Here is a 13,125-nt window from a genome sequence, read left to right on the forward strand (position 1 = left end):
CTAAATATTTACTGGTATTGAGGTATGGAATGCAAGTAGATTAACCCTAAATGCTTCTGATACTCTCACCCCTATTTTTATTACCTTTTCTTCATGTTCTTTCTGATTTGTTAGTCTGCTAATTCATATTAGTTGATCTTGCTTATTTTGATGTATGTGATGTCTATAACTTAAGGAAAAATTAAATAGTTGTAAAAAGTCAGACTTCTATCTCTTCTAAAATTTCAGCTATATATTTTTTTCCTCTTCCCTTGCATTTAATTTAGATTGTTTATTTGTTGTGTGCCGCTGCTTTTAGTTAAGAAGAGGATTCATGCAGACACACTGGTCTTACATCTGCTGTGTTTGAGTGTAAAAGTGATAACTGTAACGAATCCTTTCCTGTTGAAACTGCCTCAGGCTCACATCTTTGCCATCTTGTTCAGAGTCTTCTGATGAAAGTGGTTTGGCCAACACCTCCACACGAACACAGCTTCCACAGTCCATGAAGATCATGCACGAGATCATGTATAAACTGGAGGTGTTGTATGTTCTCTGTGTGTTGCTCATGGGGAGACAAAGGAATCAGGTAAGTATTTGTGGATGGTTACAATGCAGAAGTTGATATCCCTTTAAACTGAAGCACTCATTAAATAGGTCATGGACACAGAAACGTGAAGGGCAAAGCTGAGAAGGATGTACTTCAGTTTTGTCAGTGGTAGGTGCTGCATGGAAATCCCATTCACCTGTTCCATTTCCATTTCTTGCATTTGAAATGAAAAATAAGTAATTTGTTCCCTACCTTACGTAACTTCTGGAGAATCTGCCACTGCAGCGTGGCTGTACTTGGATTTTAAACAGGTCAGTAGCATGTTGAGGAGGGAAAGGAGTAATCCGTTGGTGCAGGTTTGACAGATTTCCAGCACTGATAACCTACCTGCTCAGCTTAGCATAGCAGCTTGGAATAGCAGGGTATTGGGATGTCCTGGAGGCTGGGAGGAACCATTTGTATTTTTGAGTCCTTTAAGGGCTGTTGTATCAAGCAAGAGTTAGCTGTACTGGAGGCTGTTGCTTGAGCATGTTTATCTTGAGTGTTTTGTTCTTTGCTCCTAACCTTCCACCCTGTAAGAGTCACAAATACTTGTCACAGACAGTCCTTTAGATATCTTAGTTTGAATTTAAAATAGAAGTGTGTCTGTAGAACTAATCTGTCCACGGTGAACCTACAAATAGTTACTCTGCATTAGAAAGAAATTCTGTATGACAGTAAGCAGAGGAAGTATGCTGCTGAAGTAGCTGGCTTTGAGGCTGACTCCTGTTTTGATTTGCTTGAAAAACTCCTTGCTCTTCCTCTTGCCCTCGTGGGAAATCTTGGGGTAAAACTGGCTTGTGTTTTTTTTTTTTTCTCAGGGATTCATTCAGGACTGGATTTGAATTATTGCCAAGATTTAAAGTTACTTCGTTCCTAAAAAGGTTTTGTTGAGGGCCAGATCCTTCTGTCGAACTTGCTGCTCTTGTTTGACACGCGATAATATCGTTAATTCTTTAATCTGTTTAAAACTTTCAAGGAATTGTGTGGCAGATGTAAATCCATTCCCCTCCTTGAGAGGAACTGAAGAATTAGAACTAAGCTATTCTGTGTGCAGCTGAGCCCCAGTGAGCAGTAGTGGTGGTGTGTGCAGTAGCACTCTTGCTGACAGGCATTTCAGCTGCTTGATGGTGTCCTTTTTCTATCAAGAAATAAAAGCACTGGGTCTGTAACATTAGTCTTCCTGTGTAAGCAATGGAAGGTTATTTTGTGCAGAATTTCTAAAGGGCATCACAAGTCTGCTTCAGTCCACTGTGATCATCAGTATAATGGTCTGGCATTTGCTTGAAGCACGATGCAGCTTCTTAGCAAACTAAACTTGTTGCTTCTAAGCCCTTGGTTTGAACTTGACTCGCTTGCGTACATTGAAAACTGTGCTAGCAGTGACTTGGCTCCTATTTGCTGCCACCTTGGGATGAGTGGTGTTTCACTGCAGATCTGTGCCTCTGCTTCCTTCTCATTATGGTCACCCTTTAATTACTCTCCTCATACATTTTTCAGCTCTGTCCTGCATGTTCCTATTGTGACAAGCAGTTGGCTCTTCGTTCTTGCTTCTGCTTCTTCACACAGCACAAACTCCAAACAGTTTTAGTTGTGAGAAGGCAACAGAGCAGTTAACATGAGTCTGGGCAGCACCAGGGGAAAGTTGAAGGAGTTTGAAGGATGGGTGTAGAACAAGGATTGTCTTGGCATCCCTGAATTGAGTTATAGTGAGTTTGGGTCTGAGGGGAGTGTGATCCTAGGGTGGTGGCTGTCACTCTGGAGCTTTGTCCTGCTGAGGTCTGGCAGAGGAAGGTCAGCAAGCTGGAAGTAAACCAAATGCATTTCAAATCACAAAGTTGTCACTTGGAATGAGTAGTTATGCTCTGCATGAAAAGGAACAGGTTCCTGTAATGAAGCACAGAGACTCGCTCCTCCCATAGCAGGAGCCCAGGCTCTTGCAGACAGCTCCCATGCTTGCTCTCACCCCATTGTATGTGTGCAGTGCTGGCTGCTAAGGCATGGGCTGAAGGTCCAGATGCCTCAGAGCTGATTCTGCTGCAAGCCTGTGACTGGGTCAAGGCACTTGAAAGTGCCCTCAGATAAGGGAGCATAGCACTATAAGCTTTGTAGTCGTTTGGGTGACGTGGGAAGGAGCTGTGTCCTTCCTCTGAGGTGATGTAGAGGTTCCCAGAAGTGGGAATGCAATTTCCAGGTCTGTGGGAAAGTTTGTGGCTACAGCCAAAAGGAATGCAAAAAAGCCCTTTAGCTGTGCTGCTGACAAGGTGAAACCTGTAAAATAGCACTGCCTTTAATGCTGTAGATTTGTTCAGGTATTTGAGGAAGTAAAGCAGAAGTGATCTGCTTAAGTACTGCTCATTACAGTCCTGCATCACAGACACAATCTAATGTTCAGGTAACTGTACAGATCTTTGCTGTGCAGAGGACTTATTTTTTACAGGTCCTTGGGCTTCCCTATCCTGTGTGATTTCCCTTTGCAACACATATCAAGGGATACTGCTTGTTAACTGCTGAGAATCCCACCTTGTATTTCTCCTCCTCATCATCATCCAGATTACATCAGAAGTATCGGAGCTAGGACTGTAGGTATTGAGCAGCTGTTCACACCAAAATTACTAGCTTTTAATGAGGAACTTTGTAGTTCATTTCAAATACTGTGTTGTCCACACCCAAGTGGCTGAACTGCTGTGTGATCATATGGAAAGCTGCCCACTGCTCTGTAGACTGTGTATACAAAAGTTGTATCCATACTTTCTGTTGTCTTCAAAGTGCAGCCTCAGCTTCAGAAAGGCAAAGGATGCTCAGAGGGTGTCTGGCAGCAGAACATATGCAGCTTAGTTTTGTGGCACACAGAAGTTGTGTATGGATGTATTTTCAGTGCGTTGCAAGTGCTCTCACAATGTCCAAATGGTGATTAAATCAAATCCCAGAGTTTTTCCCAAAATGTGTGTTCTGTCCATGCCCACCAGACAGCACATCATGCTGAACATCCATGGTACTACACACGTATGCTGTTTGGTAAAGAGTTCCCTTTTCCTGTTGTCAGAGGGTGATGTGTTTTCTGTGCTGTTATATCTGTATAGGAGGCAGCATCAGGTGACTCCTTCCTTCTTTTCCAGGTTCATAAAATGATAGCAGAGTTCAAACTGATTCCTGGCCTCAATAATTTGTTTGACAAACTGATCTGGAGGAAGCACTCAGCATCTGCCCTTGTTCTGCATGGACACAATCAAAATTGTGACTGTAGCCCAGTGAGTACATTTTTTTAAGTTCTGTACAGATTTTGACATTATTTTATTATACAAATCTGAGAAATTGTATTGAGTGAAGGAATGCCTGTGAAGTCAGCTGAGTGAAACGTAGCAGGACTTGGCTTTATTGCATCTTCAACTGCAAATCATTGTTCTCACTGAGGTCTTTATCTGTGGCTCATTGTAGCATTTATCAGAGGGCAGTTTGGCTTCTCCCCTTTCTTCTGTACTGGGAACTGAGTGTTCATTCTGTGATTTCTGGAGGCCAAAGCTAGGAGAAGACCAAGACTTATGAAGTAGCTGCTGATGAGTCTAGCAAGGAATTAAATGGTAGATGCAGTCTTGCAGTCAACCTCCAGTTCTGTTCTGTTTTGGGAAGCCTGAAAAGTGCATCCTTCCCCATGTATGCAAATCATTTGCTCTGCTGTCTGCATGGGTTTGATTGGGTGGGTCTCCAATTCAGCTGTTTCATGTCTGCTCGGCAGCTAATGTCCAAAAACACTGAAGCATTTTTGTTGACATTTCTTCATTCTTTTTAGGATATCACTTTAAAGATACAGTTCCTGAGGCTTCTTCAGAGCTTTAGTGATCACCATGAGTGAGTATGAAAAGCTGTGGTACACTGTGACTCAGTGGTTTTGTTTGCCTGGTTGCAGTTACAGCAGGTGTCCTGGGCATGGTGCAGGCTGCGTGTGAATGGCATGCTGTGCTGTCCTTAAACATCATGTTTGTGGTTAGCTCCTGATACGAAGAGGTGAGGGCTGAGCTCTTCAGGATGTCTGTGGATGATTAAAACTAGCTCGTTTAGTTCAACATTGAAATGAGCTGAAACATTGATGTGACAAGCAACCAATTTTGGCTGCAGAAATAAGGTTGCAGCTTTTGTGGTGCTGTTTCTATCTTTTCCCTGAGAGTCCATAGTGAGGCAGTGTGCTTGCATCAGACATTTTCCTTGTGGGTGAGTGTGTTAAAATATCAGGGTGAACGACAACACGTTCACTGTCAGAACACTGGGAAGATGTAGCTTGGTGCCTCACCGGTCTTATTTACAGAGTAATGGTATTTTGTGTAGGTTTTATCTGGTTCCATTAAACGTGTCATATACGCATGCTGGCAGTGGCAACCTGTTTGATTTGGCAGTATTAGCTGTAAGAGCTGGGGGTCTGCTGAACTTTTTGTAGACGTAAGAGGAACAAATCCTCTATTAAGGCACTGTGTGCTGAGGGATGGCTCTAGGTTTTCCATTAAAATCTCTCAGGATGATGTTACTTAAGTAGCTGCTTTGAAGATCTCAGACTTTTTAGGCAGAAACAGCTTTCATCTGTAGCATTTGAGCAGAGGATGTGTGTGGAATCTGGTGAGGGTTTTTAAACAAGCAGTTGCCTTAACTCTGTGAAATCACCGTTCAGTGGAGTTAGCTGAGGACACAGTGGGAGGAAGTATTTATCTCCTGTTACTGACTGCAGTAAGATGGTAAATAATCTAAACTTGCAGAACTGTTTCTGCATGGAGAGAGAGGCTGTATTTTCATTACAGAAACCTGTTGATGCAGATCAAAAGAAGCTTCACGTGGCAGTCTCATTGGGCACTAATCTGGAAGATAGTGTTTGAAGCAAAAAGGCATCTCTATCACCTTTCTGGTCTAATAACTTCTTTTCTTTACAATTGTCACGTTTTGATGAATAGGTTCCCTTTGCACACCCCCACACCCACTGCTGCATCTTGCACTTGTCTGTGTCGCTTGAGAGTACGACCTTGCTATCTGTTACTGATGAATTTAAAGTAGTAGTGGGGAAGGAATCAGCAGTGGGAGACTCTGGGGTACACTTCTGCATTGTCAGACTTGTTCTGCTCGGATAAATAAAGTATCTTTCATTAAAAAAAATAAACACCACTATTTGATGAAGCATTTATGCAGATTCCTTCTAATATCCATTCCTGTTCTCTGTATTTTATGGAGCCTTTAAATGTTTCTGGAGTAAGCAGTTTGTTCAAAGTAATAAAGTACTGGGAAGACCAAGTACTCTTGCAGTCGCTGCTTTCCAGTTGAGGCTAATTACTGATAAGCAACGTAGTCATTATTTGGCAGAGAGAAACTGTTGGAAGCTGTGAAAAAGCTTGCTGTTTATGTCTGCAGAAATTCACCAAACTGTTGCTGAGATTTTCAGCATCCATTGCTGTCTGGGAGCAAGTAATTGTAAAGCTGACTGTAAGGTGGTGGACAGATCAGCATGGACTAGGCATCTCAGGGCTGCTTGGTGCTGAAACTGGTGTGAGACACTGCTTACAAAACAAGCTAGTGGGCCTAGCTTGGGAGTGTGCTGTGGTGGAGGGTAGTAAAAGCTGTGAGAGCCAGAGAGGTGAAAACTCATTGCCTTGTTCTGCAGCCCTCAGAGGCCTGTGGCATTATGTCCCACAGAACTGCATGTTTGCTTGCCACTTGGATGGACTCATCACTTTTTTTTCTCCCCTGCTCCCCGGTTGCCTTGCTTTAGGAACAAATATCTCCTCTTAAACAGCCAAGAACTTAATGAGCTGAGTGCAATCTCCCATAAAGCCAACATCCCTGAAGTTGATGCAGTTGTCAACACAGACAGGTGAGTAGGGATTTGGGGTTCAAGGCTGGCAGCTTTTAGCATTATGCAAGCACTGACACTGGAAATGTGATGTCACTGTTCTGTTTGAGATCCAACGTGCTCGCTTTGATTTCAGTTGTGTTTTTCATCAGGAAGTGCCTTGCTTTGTGTGATGTTTTTGGTCATTAGCAAACTTAGAGCCCTCTGAGTAAGGCCCTTTAAAAAGAGAAGCCATTTAAAATGGGGATTTGGTTTCACAACCCAGACTTTAAGTGCCTGCCTGTGTGTTTGGCATTTCTCACTGCTAGCGTTGCAGACACAGCTGGGAAGTGAGCTGAGACCCCTCTAAATGCATTGATTGCTGCTACTGAGAAGTCTTAGTTTTCAGATTCAGAAGCAACTTGTGCACACACAGTGTCAATTTGTGGACTGCATGGGCATTTCTGAATGTGTCTGCCTGAAGTCCATATTTTAAGAGCAGCTAGGAACTAGAGTAAGCTAGATTAGATTAATATGTTAAGCTGCTTATGGAATCTCTAGTGCTATAGCTGAATATTTGTTAGATTTACTGGTTTGGTTTAATGAGCTCTGATAGACAAACCTCTCAAGGTTGGTTGTCAGAGTACTCCTCGAATGGCAGGTAAACCACTCCTACAAGGGCTTGGTCAGCTGCCTCTTGATTGTCCAGCAAAGGCACAGGTAAGTGTGGACATGTTAATGCACAAATGCATCAGCTGAATGTAGGTGCTGAGGATCTCAGTGAGAGGTATCCTGCTGTGTCTCTTAAAATCGTTTGTGTAGCCAGCTGTACAACATTGTTTGGTTTCTGGCATAAACTTAGTTTCTTTTCTGTCCTTCATATTTTGTTCCTGTGTTGCCTTTCTTGATACATGAAGTTTAAGGCATTGCTTCTGCACAAACTTCTGCCCACTGAGGATGCTGCTTAGTCCGAGTAGTAGTGCAGTCCTTTCAGCCTGTGTAGTTTTGTTAGTACAAGCAGAAGGCTTCCTTGTGTGGAGTCTTAGAATCATGAAGGTTAGAAGAGGCCTCTCATCTTGTCCAACTTTAGGCCCATCCTCCTGGTGAAATGCTGAGAGAATGAGTGTGTTTTCTTCTAGGATTTTTCTGTGAGTCGTGGTGCAGGTATTGCAGAAGTTTACCAAACCAAGAACTCTGCCACTGGTAGAACCATCAGTGGATATTCATGGTGCATATTGAATGCTGTGGGTTTTATCTTCTGGAGCACTTCAGTGTTGTACAAACCCTCCCAGTCATACTGTCATTTCTTCCCGTGCTTCAGGAGTCTTGTCTGTGATGGGAAAAGAGGTTTGTTGACCAGGCTGCTTCAGGTCATGAAGAAGGAACCAGCTGAATCTTCCTTTAGGTAGGCTCGCTTTACATTGCAGCATGCTGCTTTGGGTTGAATGGAAGGTCGTTTTGTTTTCACGGAGCTCGCATGAAAATGCAGTTGAAAATGCTCAAAAACCATAAGCTGTGAAGATAATGTGGCTTTGTTGTGCTTGGCTAACAGTGGCAGTGCAGGTGAGGGAGAGTGCCAAAGCTTGCATTGGACCTCATACCCAGTACAGTCTGGAGGATCAACAGATATCTCTCCAGCTTCAGATTGGAATGAAACTGGTTAGGAAATTTGGTTTAAATTGTAGTTGTGATAGAATTCCTATCCTTGTTGCAGGATTAAAACAACTTTTCTTTTATTTCTCAGGTTTTGGCAAGCAAGAGCAGTTGAAAGCTTTCTGCGAGGCACCACCTCCTATGCAGACCAGATGTTCCTGCTAAAGAGAGGACTCCTGGAGGTAAAGAAGAACCCCTCAAGCTGCCTGTGTGACATAGCTCTGTAGCAACTGAGAAGGATTTACCTGTAAAGAATTCAAATGGGGGTACAAATATAGCATTAAATACTCTGCTGTGTAACAATAAGACAAGCTGTAAAAAGTGTTTGTGAGTTGATGGCAGCCAGGCACGGGGTGGCCAGCTCTGCAGACTGCATCACTGGGAACTGAACAGGAGACTCCTGAATTTTTGTCTTTAGTTCAAATTTAAGAACTAAACCAGCAGAAAAGCATTTGAAATTAGTGATTAAATCAAAGTTTGTGCTGAATTTGGGCTAAACTGTGACAATGATGTTTTCGTCCCATGCCAGCATATTCTGTACTGCATTGTTGATAGTGAGTGCAAATCACGGGATGTGCTTCAGAGTTACTTTGACCTTCTGGGAGAACTGATGAAATTCAATATTGATGCATTCAAGAGGTTCAACAAGTACATCAACACAGAGGAGAAGGTAAATATTTGTAAAAGCTGTCAGCAGCAGGTCAGCTTACACCCTCTTTACCCAAACCTAGCACTTGGAAACTCAGATTCATGTGCTGCTTTTGGTGTGACCGTTGAGCTCAGTGCACTGTTAACACAGAAGAGCGAGCTGCCAAAATCTCTTCACGAGCACACATGCTGCAGCACACAGTTGTGTTTTCAGGGGCATTCCCAGTTGCTCTGAGTCAGCAAGTGCTGAGCTGTTGGGAAAGCATTGCCTGGTTATGTGGTCAGGCAGGGCCAAGGTCAGGGCTCAGAGTGCTGGAGCAGTTCGTGTGGAGTCACGGTGGTTTGGGTCAGCATGCTGGCTACAGGCATTCAGGGGGGCTCCAAACAAATGTTTCATTGAAGCTTGTTTAAAAAAGTAAATGCATCCTTACTGGAGATGACTTAAAAAATGTCCACGTGTTTTTTGCAGTATCAAATATTAATGTTTTCTTTGATATTATTTGAACTTGCAGCCGTTTTAGGAGGTCACACCTGATGTGATTACCTAGAAAACTGAGTTGTACATGTGGATCAAGAAGGGGCAGCTTTCTTTTTGCAGAGGGTTTCTGTGCTCTGAGGCACAGCTCTTGGGCCAGTTTCGAGTTGCCTCCTACTGTTGCTTATGAGTTTTCCTCTGGTTGCTGTCAGGTCTGGCAGATCTCAGAGAGTAGAAGCAGAGATGTATTTACAAGGCCAGGAGTGTACATCTCCATTTATTCTTGTTAGGATTAACGAAAATGAGTGCATGTATTTGTGTGAGAAGGAAATAAATAACCAGATGTGTTTTGGCATTCAAACCTTGCCTAGGCCTTGCTGTCTCTTGTGAAGGGGAGTTGTGCACATCTGTGTTGGTGGTGTGCACACTTCAGGTGTTTGTGCTCAGAAGCACCTTGTTTCTGTGATAACCTTTGAGAGCTGTATTCGTTCAGCATGCAGAATCTGGATGAGCTTGCTGTTGCCCAGCTCTGTAGCTCTCCCTGCTTTGTGCTCAGTGCCCTGTTCCCCTCTAATTAGTTTGTTAACCTGCAGGCCATACACATCCTGAGAGGGGTATGAGGTGCTGTTCTGGGAGACCTCATCTTTATGTCCCTGAGTAGTACCGCTTCTGTTTTGTTAATGGAATGCTGAATTATTTCTCTTTAGTTCCAGATATTTTTGAACCAGATCAACAGCTCCTTGGTTGACTCAAACATGCTGGTGCGCTGCATCACGCTGTCCCTGGACCGGTTTGAGAATCAGTCTGATGCTAAAGGTAAAGAATGAAAACGTGCTTGATGGTGATGATGGTTATCTTAAGCCTGGACTTGGAAAGGTTTTATTATCAGGCAGAAACGTTGCCATGCACGTTCGTTCCCACAGCCCTTCTAGCTCTCAGTGCCCGTGTGGATCAGTGTGCCTGAGCTTCAAGCACCTGATGAGTGTCTTTTTCCTCTTGCTGCAGTTGCAGAAGTCCTGTCGGAGTGCCGCCTGTTAACGTATATGTCCCAGATGTCCATGAGGATGTCCTTTCTCTTCCGTCTCATTAATATCATTCACGTACAGACGCTTACACAGGTAAAGAGCTGGCAGGAGCTTGTGGTCTCAGTGCTGCGTGTTGAGGTGCTGGGCGGGGAGCAGGGGGGAGCCTGGCTTTGCTTGAGGAGTTCCATGTCCCTTCCTTCCTGATACAAATGGGAGCACTTCCTCTGTGTGCTTACCGTGAGGACGTGTATGCAGACAAGAAACCAATTTATTTTGTCGTTTTCATTTCTAGGAGAACGTCAGTTGTTTGAACACGAGTTTGGTGATCCTAATGCTGGCCCGAAGGAAAGAAAAGCTGCCATTTTATCTGCGCACTTTGCAACAGATGGAATACACAGAAAAATATCCAGGCTTCATCCTGAACAACTTCCACAGTCTTCTGCGATTCTGGCAACAGCATTACCTCAACAAGGATAAGGACAGCACCTGCTTAGAAAATGTACGTGCACCTGTGAGCACAGCCAGAATCAGCAAGGGCAGCGTGTGACAAGCTGGCAGGAGTGGAGCTGGCCGTGTGGCCCTCAGGGCCCTGCAGTGAAGTCGTGTTGCAGTGGTCAGGCATTGCATTGCAGCTCATGCCATGGTTTGTGCTGATGCTTCCATGGTCTCTTGGGCTGCAGACAGGAGATGCTGCTGAGAGCAGAGTTGTCTGCCGTGCTGTGTCTTGGGCCGCTGTTTGGTGCATGGAAGCAGACAGTTGTCCAGCATGCAAATAGCAGGCAGAACGTAGTGTAGAGTGGGGCTGCTGGTGTCTGATTGTGGCCATCTTTGGCTTTATGAGATGGTTGTGAGCAGGGAGGGCACTTTGTCTCTGTCCTGCCTAGGAGCAGGAGCCCCTCTGCCAGCTCTGGCTTCATCTGCAGCACCACAGTGATCTGCTTTGTGCCTCATTTGGGCAACAGAGGAGCTGGGGCTTGTGTGCGTGGCCTGCTCCAGGGCAGCCCTGCCTGCCCACCCCATGCAGCTCTCAGGGGGGTTATGGGTGCCCCAAAGGACGGAGCACCTCCCCTGTGAGCATCAGCTGAGGGAGCAGAGGCTGCGCAGCCTGGAGGGAAGGCTTTAAAGGTCCCTTCCAATCTGTGAATTTGGTCTGGATAGGAAGCAGATCTCAGTTTTCTCTGCTGATTGCCTTTATGATGTGTCTCCTGCTCCACGTGATGCTTGCTGACCACACTAACTGCTCTCCATCTCTTCCCACAGAGCTCATGTATTAGTTTTACCTACTGGAAAGAGACTGTATCTATACTGCTCAGTCCAGACCGGACCTCCCCCTGTGCCATAGTTAGCTACATCGACGAGGCATACATGGACATTGACAGAGACTTTTCTGAGGAGTAATTCTTCACTCTGGCTTCTGATGGACAGCGCTTGGAGGGTACCTCGCAGCCCGTGGATTTTCAGGGATACGCTGTGGTGTGTGTGTGTGTGAGTGTGTGTGTGTGTGTGAGTGTGTGCACGCGTGGAGCGTCACCGCGTTGTCCAAACCCCAGTCCCTATCTCTGACCTCTGATGGATGAGACTTTGAAAGCTCTCCGGGCTCACATTCAGGGATGTATTTTTCCAGTTGTTCTGGGATTAAAATAATCACTTGCAACAAAAAAAATAACCCCCTTTTCCCACAACCCCCCCCCCACACACACACACATACACTTTCTCTCTTGGTCAGAGCGTCCTGAGCTGACGGGTGAGGATAGTCTGTGTGTGCCAACTGAGTTATGGTTCTTCCCCATGGCTACCAGAATTAGAAAACTGAAAAGCACAGGAACTGCCCTCCAGGTGTGAGCTCGGGGACCTCAGCAGCCACGTGCAGAGGCACTGCGAGGGCCCCCTCCAGCTGCAGCTCTTCTGTTGGGGTTTGGGTTGGTCAGAGTGTGTGTGCGCGTGCGTGTGTGCTTTTAATTCCTGAGAGCCCTTGCTCCCGTCACCTCTTTGTCATCTACTTTTGGATCATTTGGTACTAAATCTGTTCAGCTGCTGTCTGTGTTAGGAGAGAACCTCTGCTCCTGCTCTCTTTCCTGCAGATCCTCCCCACCTGAAGGCGTTTCACAATGCTGCGGAGCACGGAGACATTTCAGTGGTGGGACTGCAGCAGGCGTTGGCTTTTTCATGGAGCACTAGCATTAAAATGTACTCATTTCTTTTTTTAAACTTGGGGCCTGTCCCTTCTTGGGTCACTAATCTGGTTTTTAAACCCCTTTCAGGACCATTGCTGTCGATGCTAACCTGCGGTGTGTGGAAGTCTTAACGTCAGTCTCTGCTTTCAGTCCTTGATATCGACACACACATAGATCTTAAGTGCAATACTGAGTGGAGATGTCAGTTTTCTTTTTCCTGGATCTGTTTTAATCAGAACGTGTTAAATGCTGGGAATAAATGCTCCTTATTGAAAATAGCTTTGCAGGATCTGTTGGGAAAGGGGGAAGCGGGTTTTGGCATCAGTGCCACGCCTGTGCCCCCCCAGCAGCTCCCCAGCATTGTGCTGCTCCGAGAAGGTCAGATTCCCAGGAGTGAAGTACACTCTGAAGTCCTGCACCACTGCATTGAAGTCAGAACGTCTGCATTTTGCAGCTCCAGCTCAAAGGAAACGGTTTTTTCCTTTCTGAAACACGCAGCTGAATTTTTTTAAGTAATCTTTTAACGTACGTGAGACCATCTGATGCTGCTCTCTGCAGGGCCCGGGCTGAGGACGGCCCTGAGCTGCAGGGTTTTGTCTCTATCCCCTTGCCAGCACAGTGAAGCTCTGAGGGGTCCCTGTGCTGGGACCTGGCTCAGGATGAGGCTCCCAGCCCCCTGCCCAGGCCTCGCTCTGAAGTCACCCCTTGCTTATCTCCCACGTGTGTCCTCCACTGAGTGGGCACTGCTTTGCTTGCCGCGCTGTCAGAGCTGCTCA

The 13,125-nt window shown here is 45.3% G+C and overlaps 1 protein-coding gene across 2 annotated transcripts in view; it reads left to right on the forward strand.

Moving 5' to 3' along the window:
• TRPC4AP (transient receptor potential cation channel subfamily C member 4 associated protein) overlaps positions 1-12,625 on the forward strand; it is a 31,184-nt gene extending 18,559 nt beyond the window's left edge. Inside the window, exons 9-20 of one of the 2 annotated variants that reach the window (XR_010623314.1) lie at positions 426-568; positions 3,688-3,819; positions 4,359-4,417; positions 6,315-6,416; positions 7,696-7,779; positions 8,119-8,209; positions 8,557-8,697; positions 9,858-9,966; positions 10,156-10,268; positions 10,468-10,674; positions 11,436-11,648; positions 12,437-12,625. Coding sequence is in view for 1 of the 2 variants with exons in the window: in XM_065754090.1 (XP_065610162.1) it covers positions 426-568; positions 3,688-3,819; positions 4,359-4,417; positions 6,315-6,416; positions 7,696-7,779; positions 8,119-8,209; positions 8,557-8,697; positions 9,858-9,966; positions 10,156-10,268; positions 10,468-10,674; positions 11,436-11,573 (1,319 nt within the window). In the remaining variant the exon portion in view is untranslated. The remainder of the gene's footprint in view (positions 1-425; positions 569-3,687; positions 3,820-4,358; positions 4,418-6,314; positions 6,417-7,695; positions 7,780-8,118; positions 8,210-8,556; positions 8,698-9,857; positions 9,967-10,155; positions 10,269-10,467; positions 10,675-11,435; positions 11,649-12,436) is intronic. The other variant, XM_065754090.1, reaches the window with a different exon arrangement.
• The last annotated feature ends 500 nt before the right edge of the window (positions 12,626-13,125 follow it).

The sequence above is a fragment of the Cyrtonyx montezumae genome, unplaced genomic scaffold, assembly GCF_038088225.1.
Source record: "Cyrtonyx montezumae isolate F1298 unplaced genomic scaffold, pur_monq_1.0 scaffold_9, whole genome shotgun sequence".
Classification (NCBI taxonomy): Eukaryota; Metazoa; Chordata; class Aves; order Galliformes; family Odontophoridae; genus Cyrtonyx; species Cyrtonyx montezumae.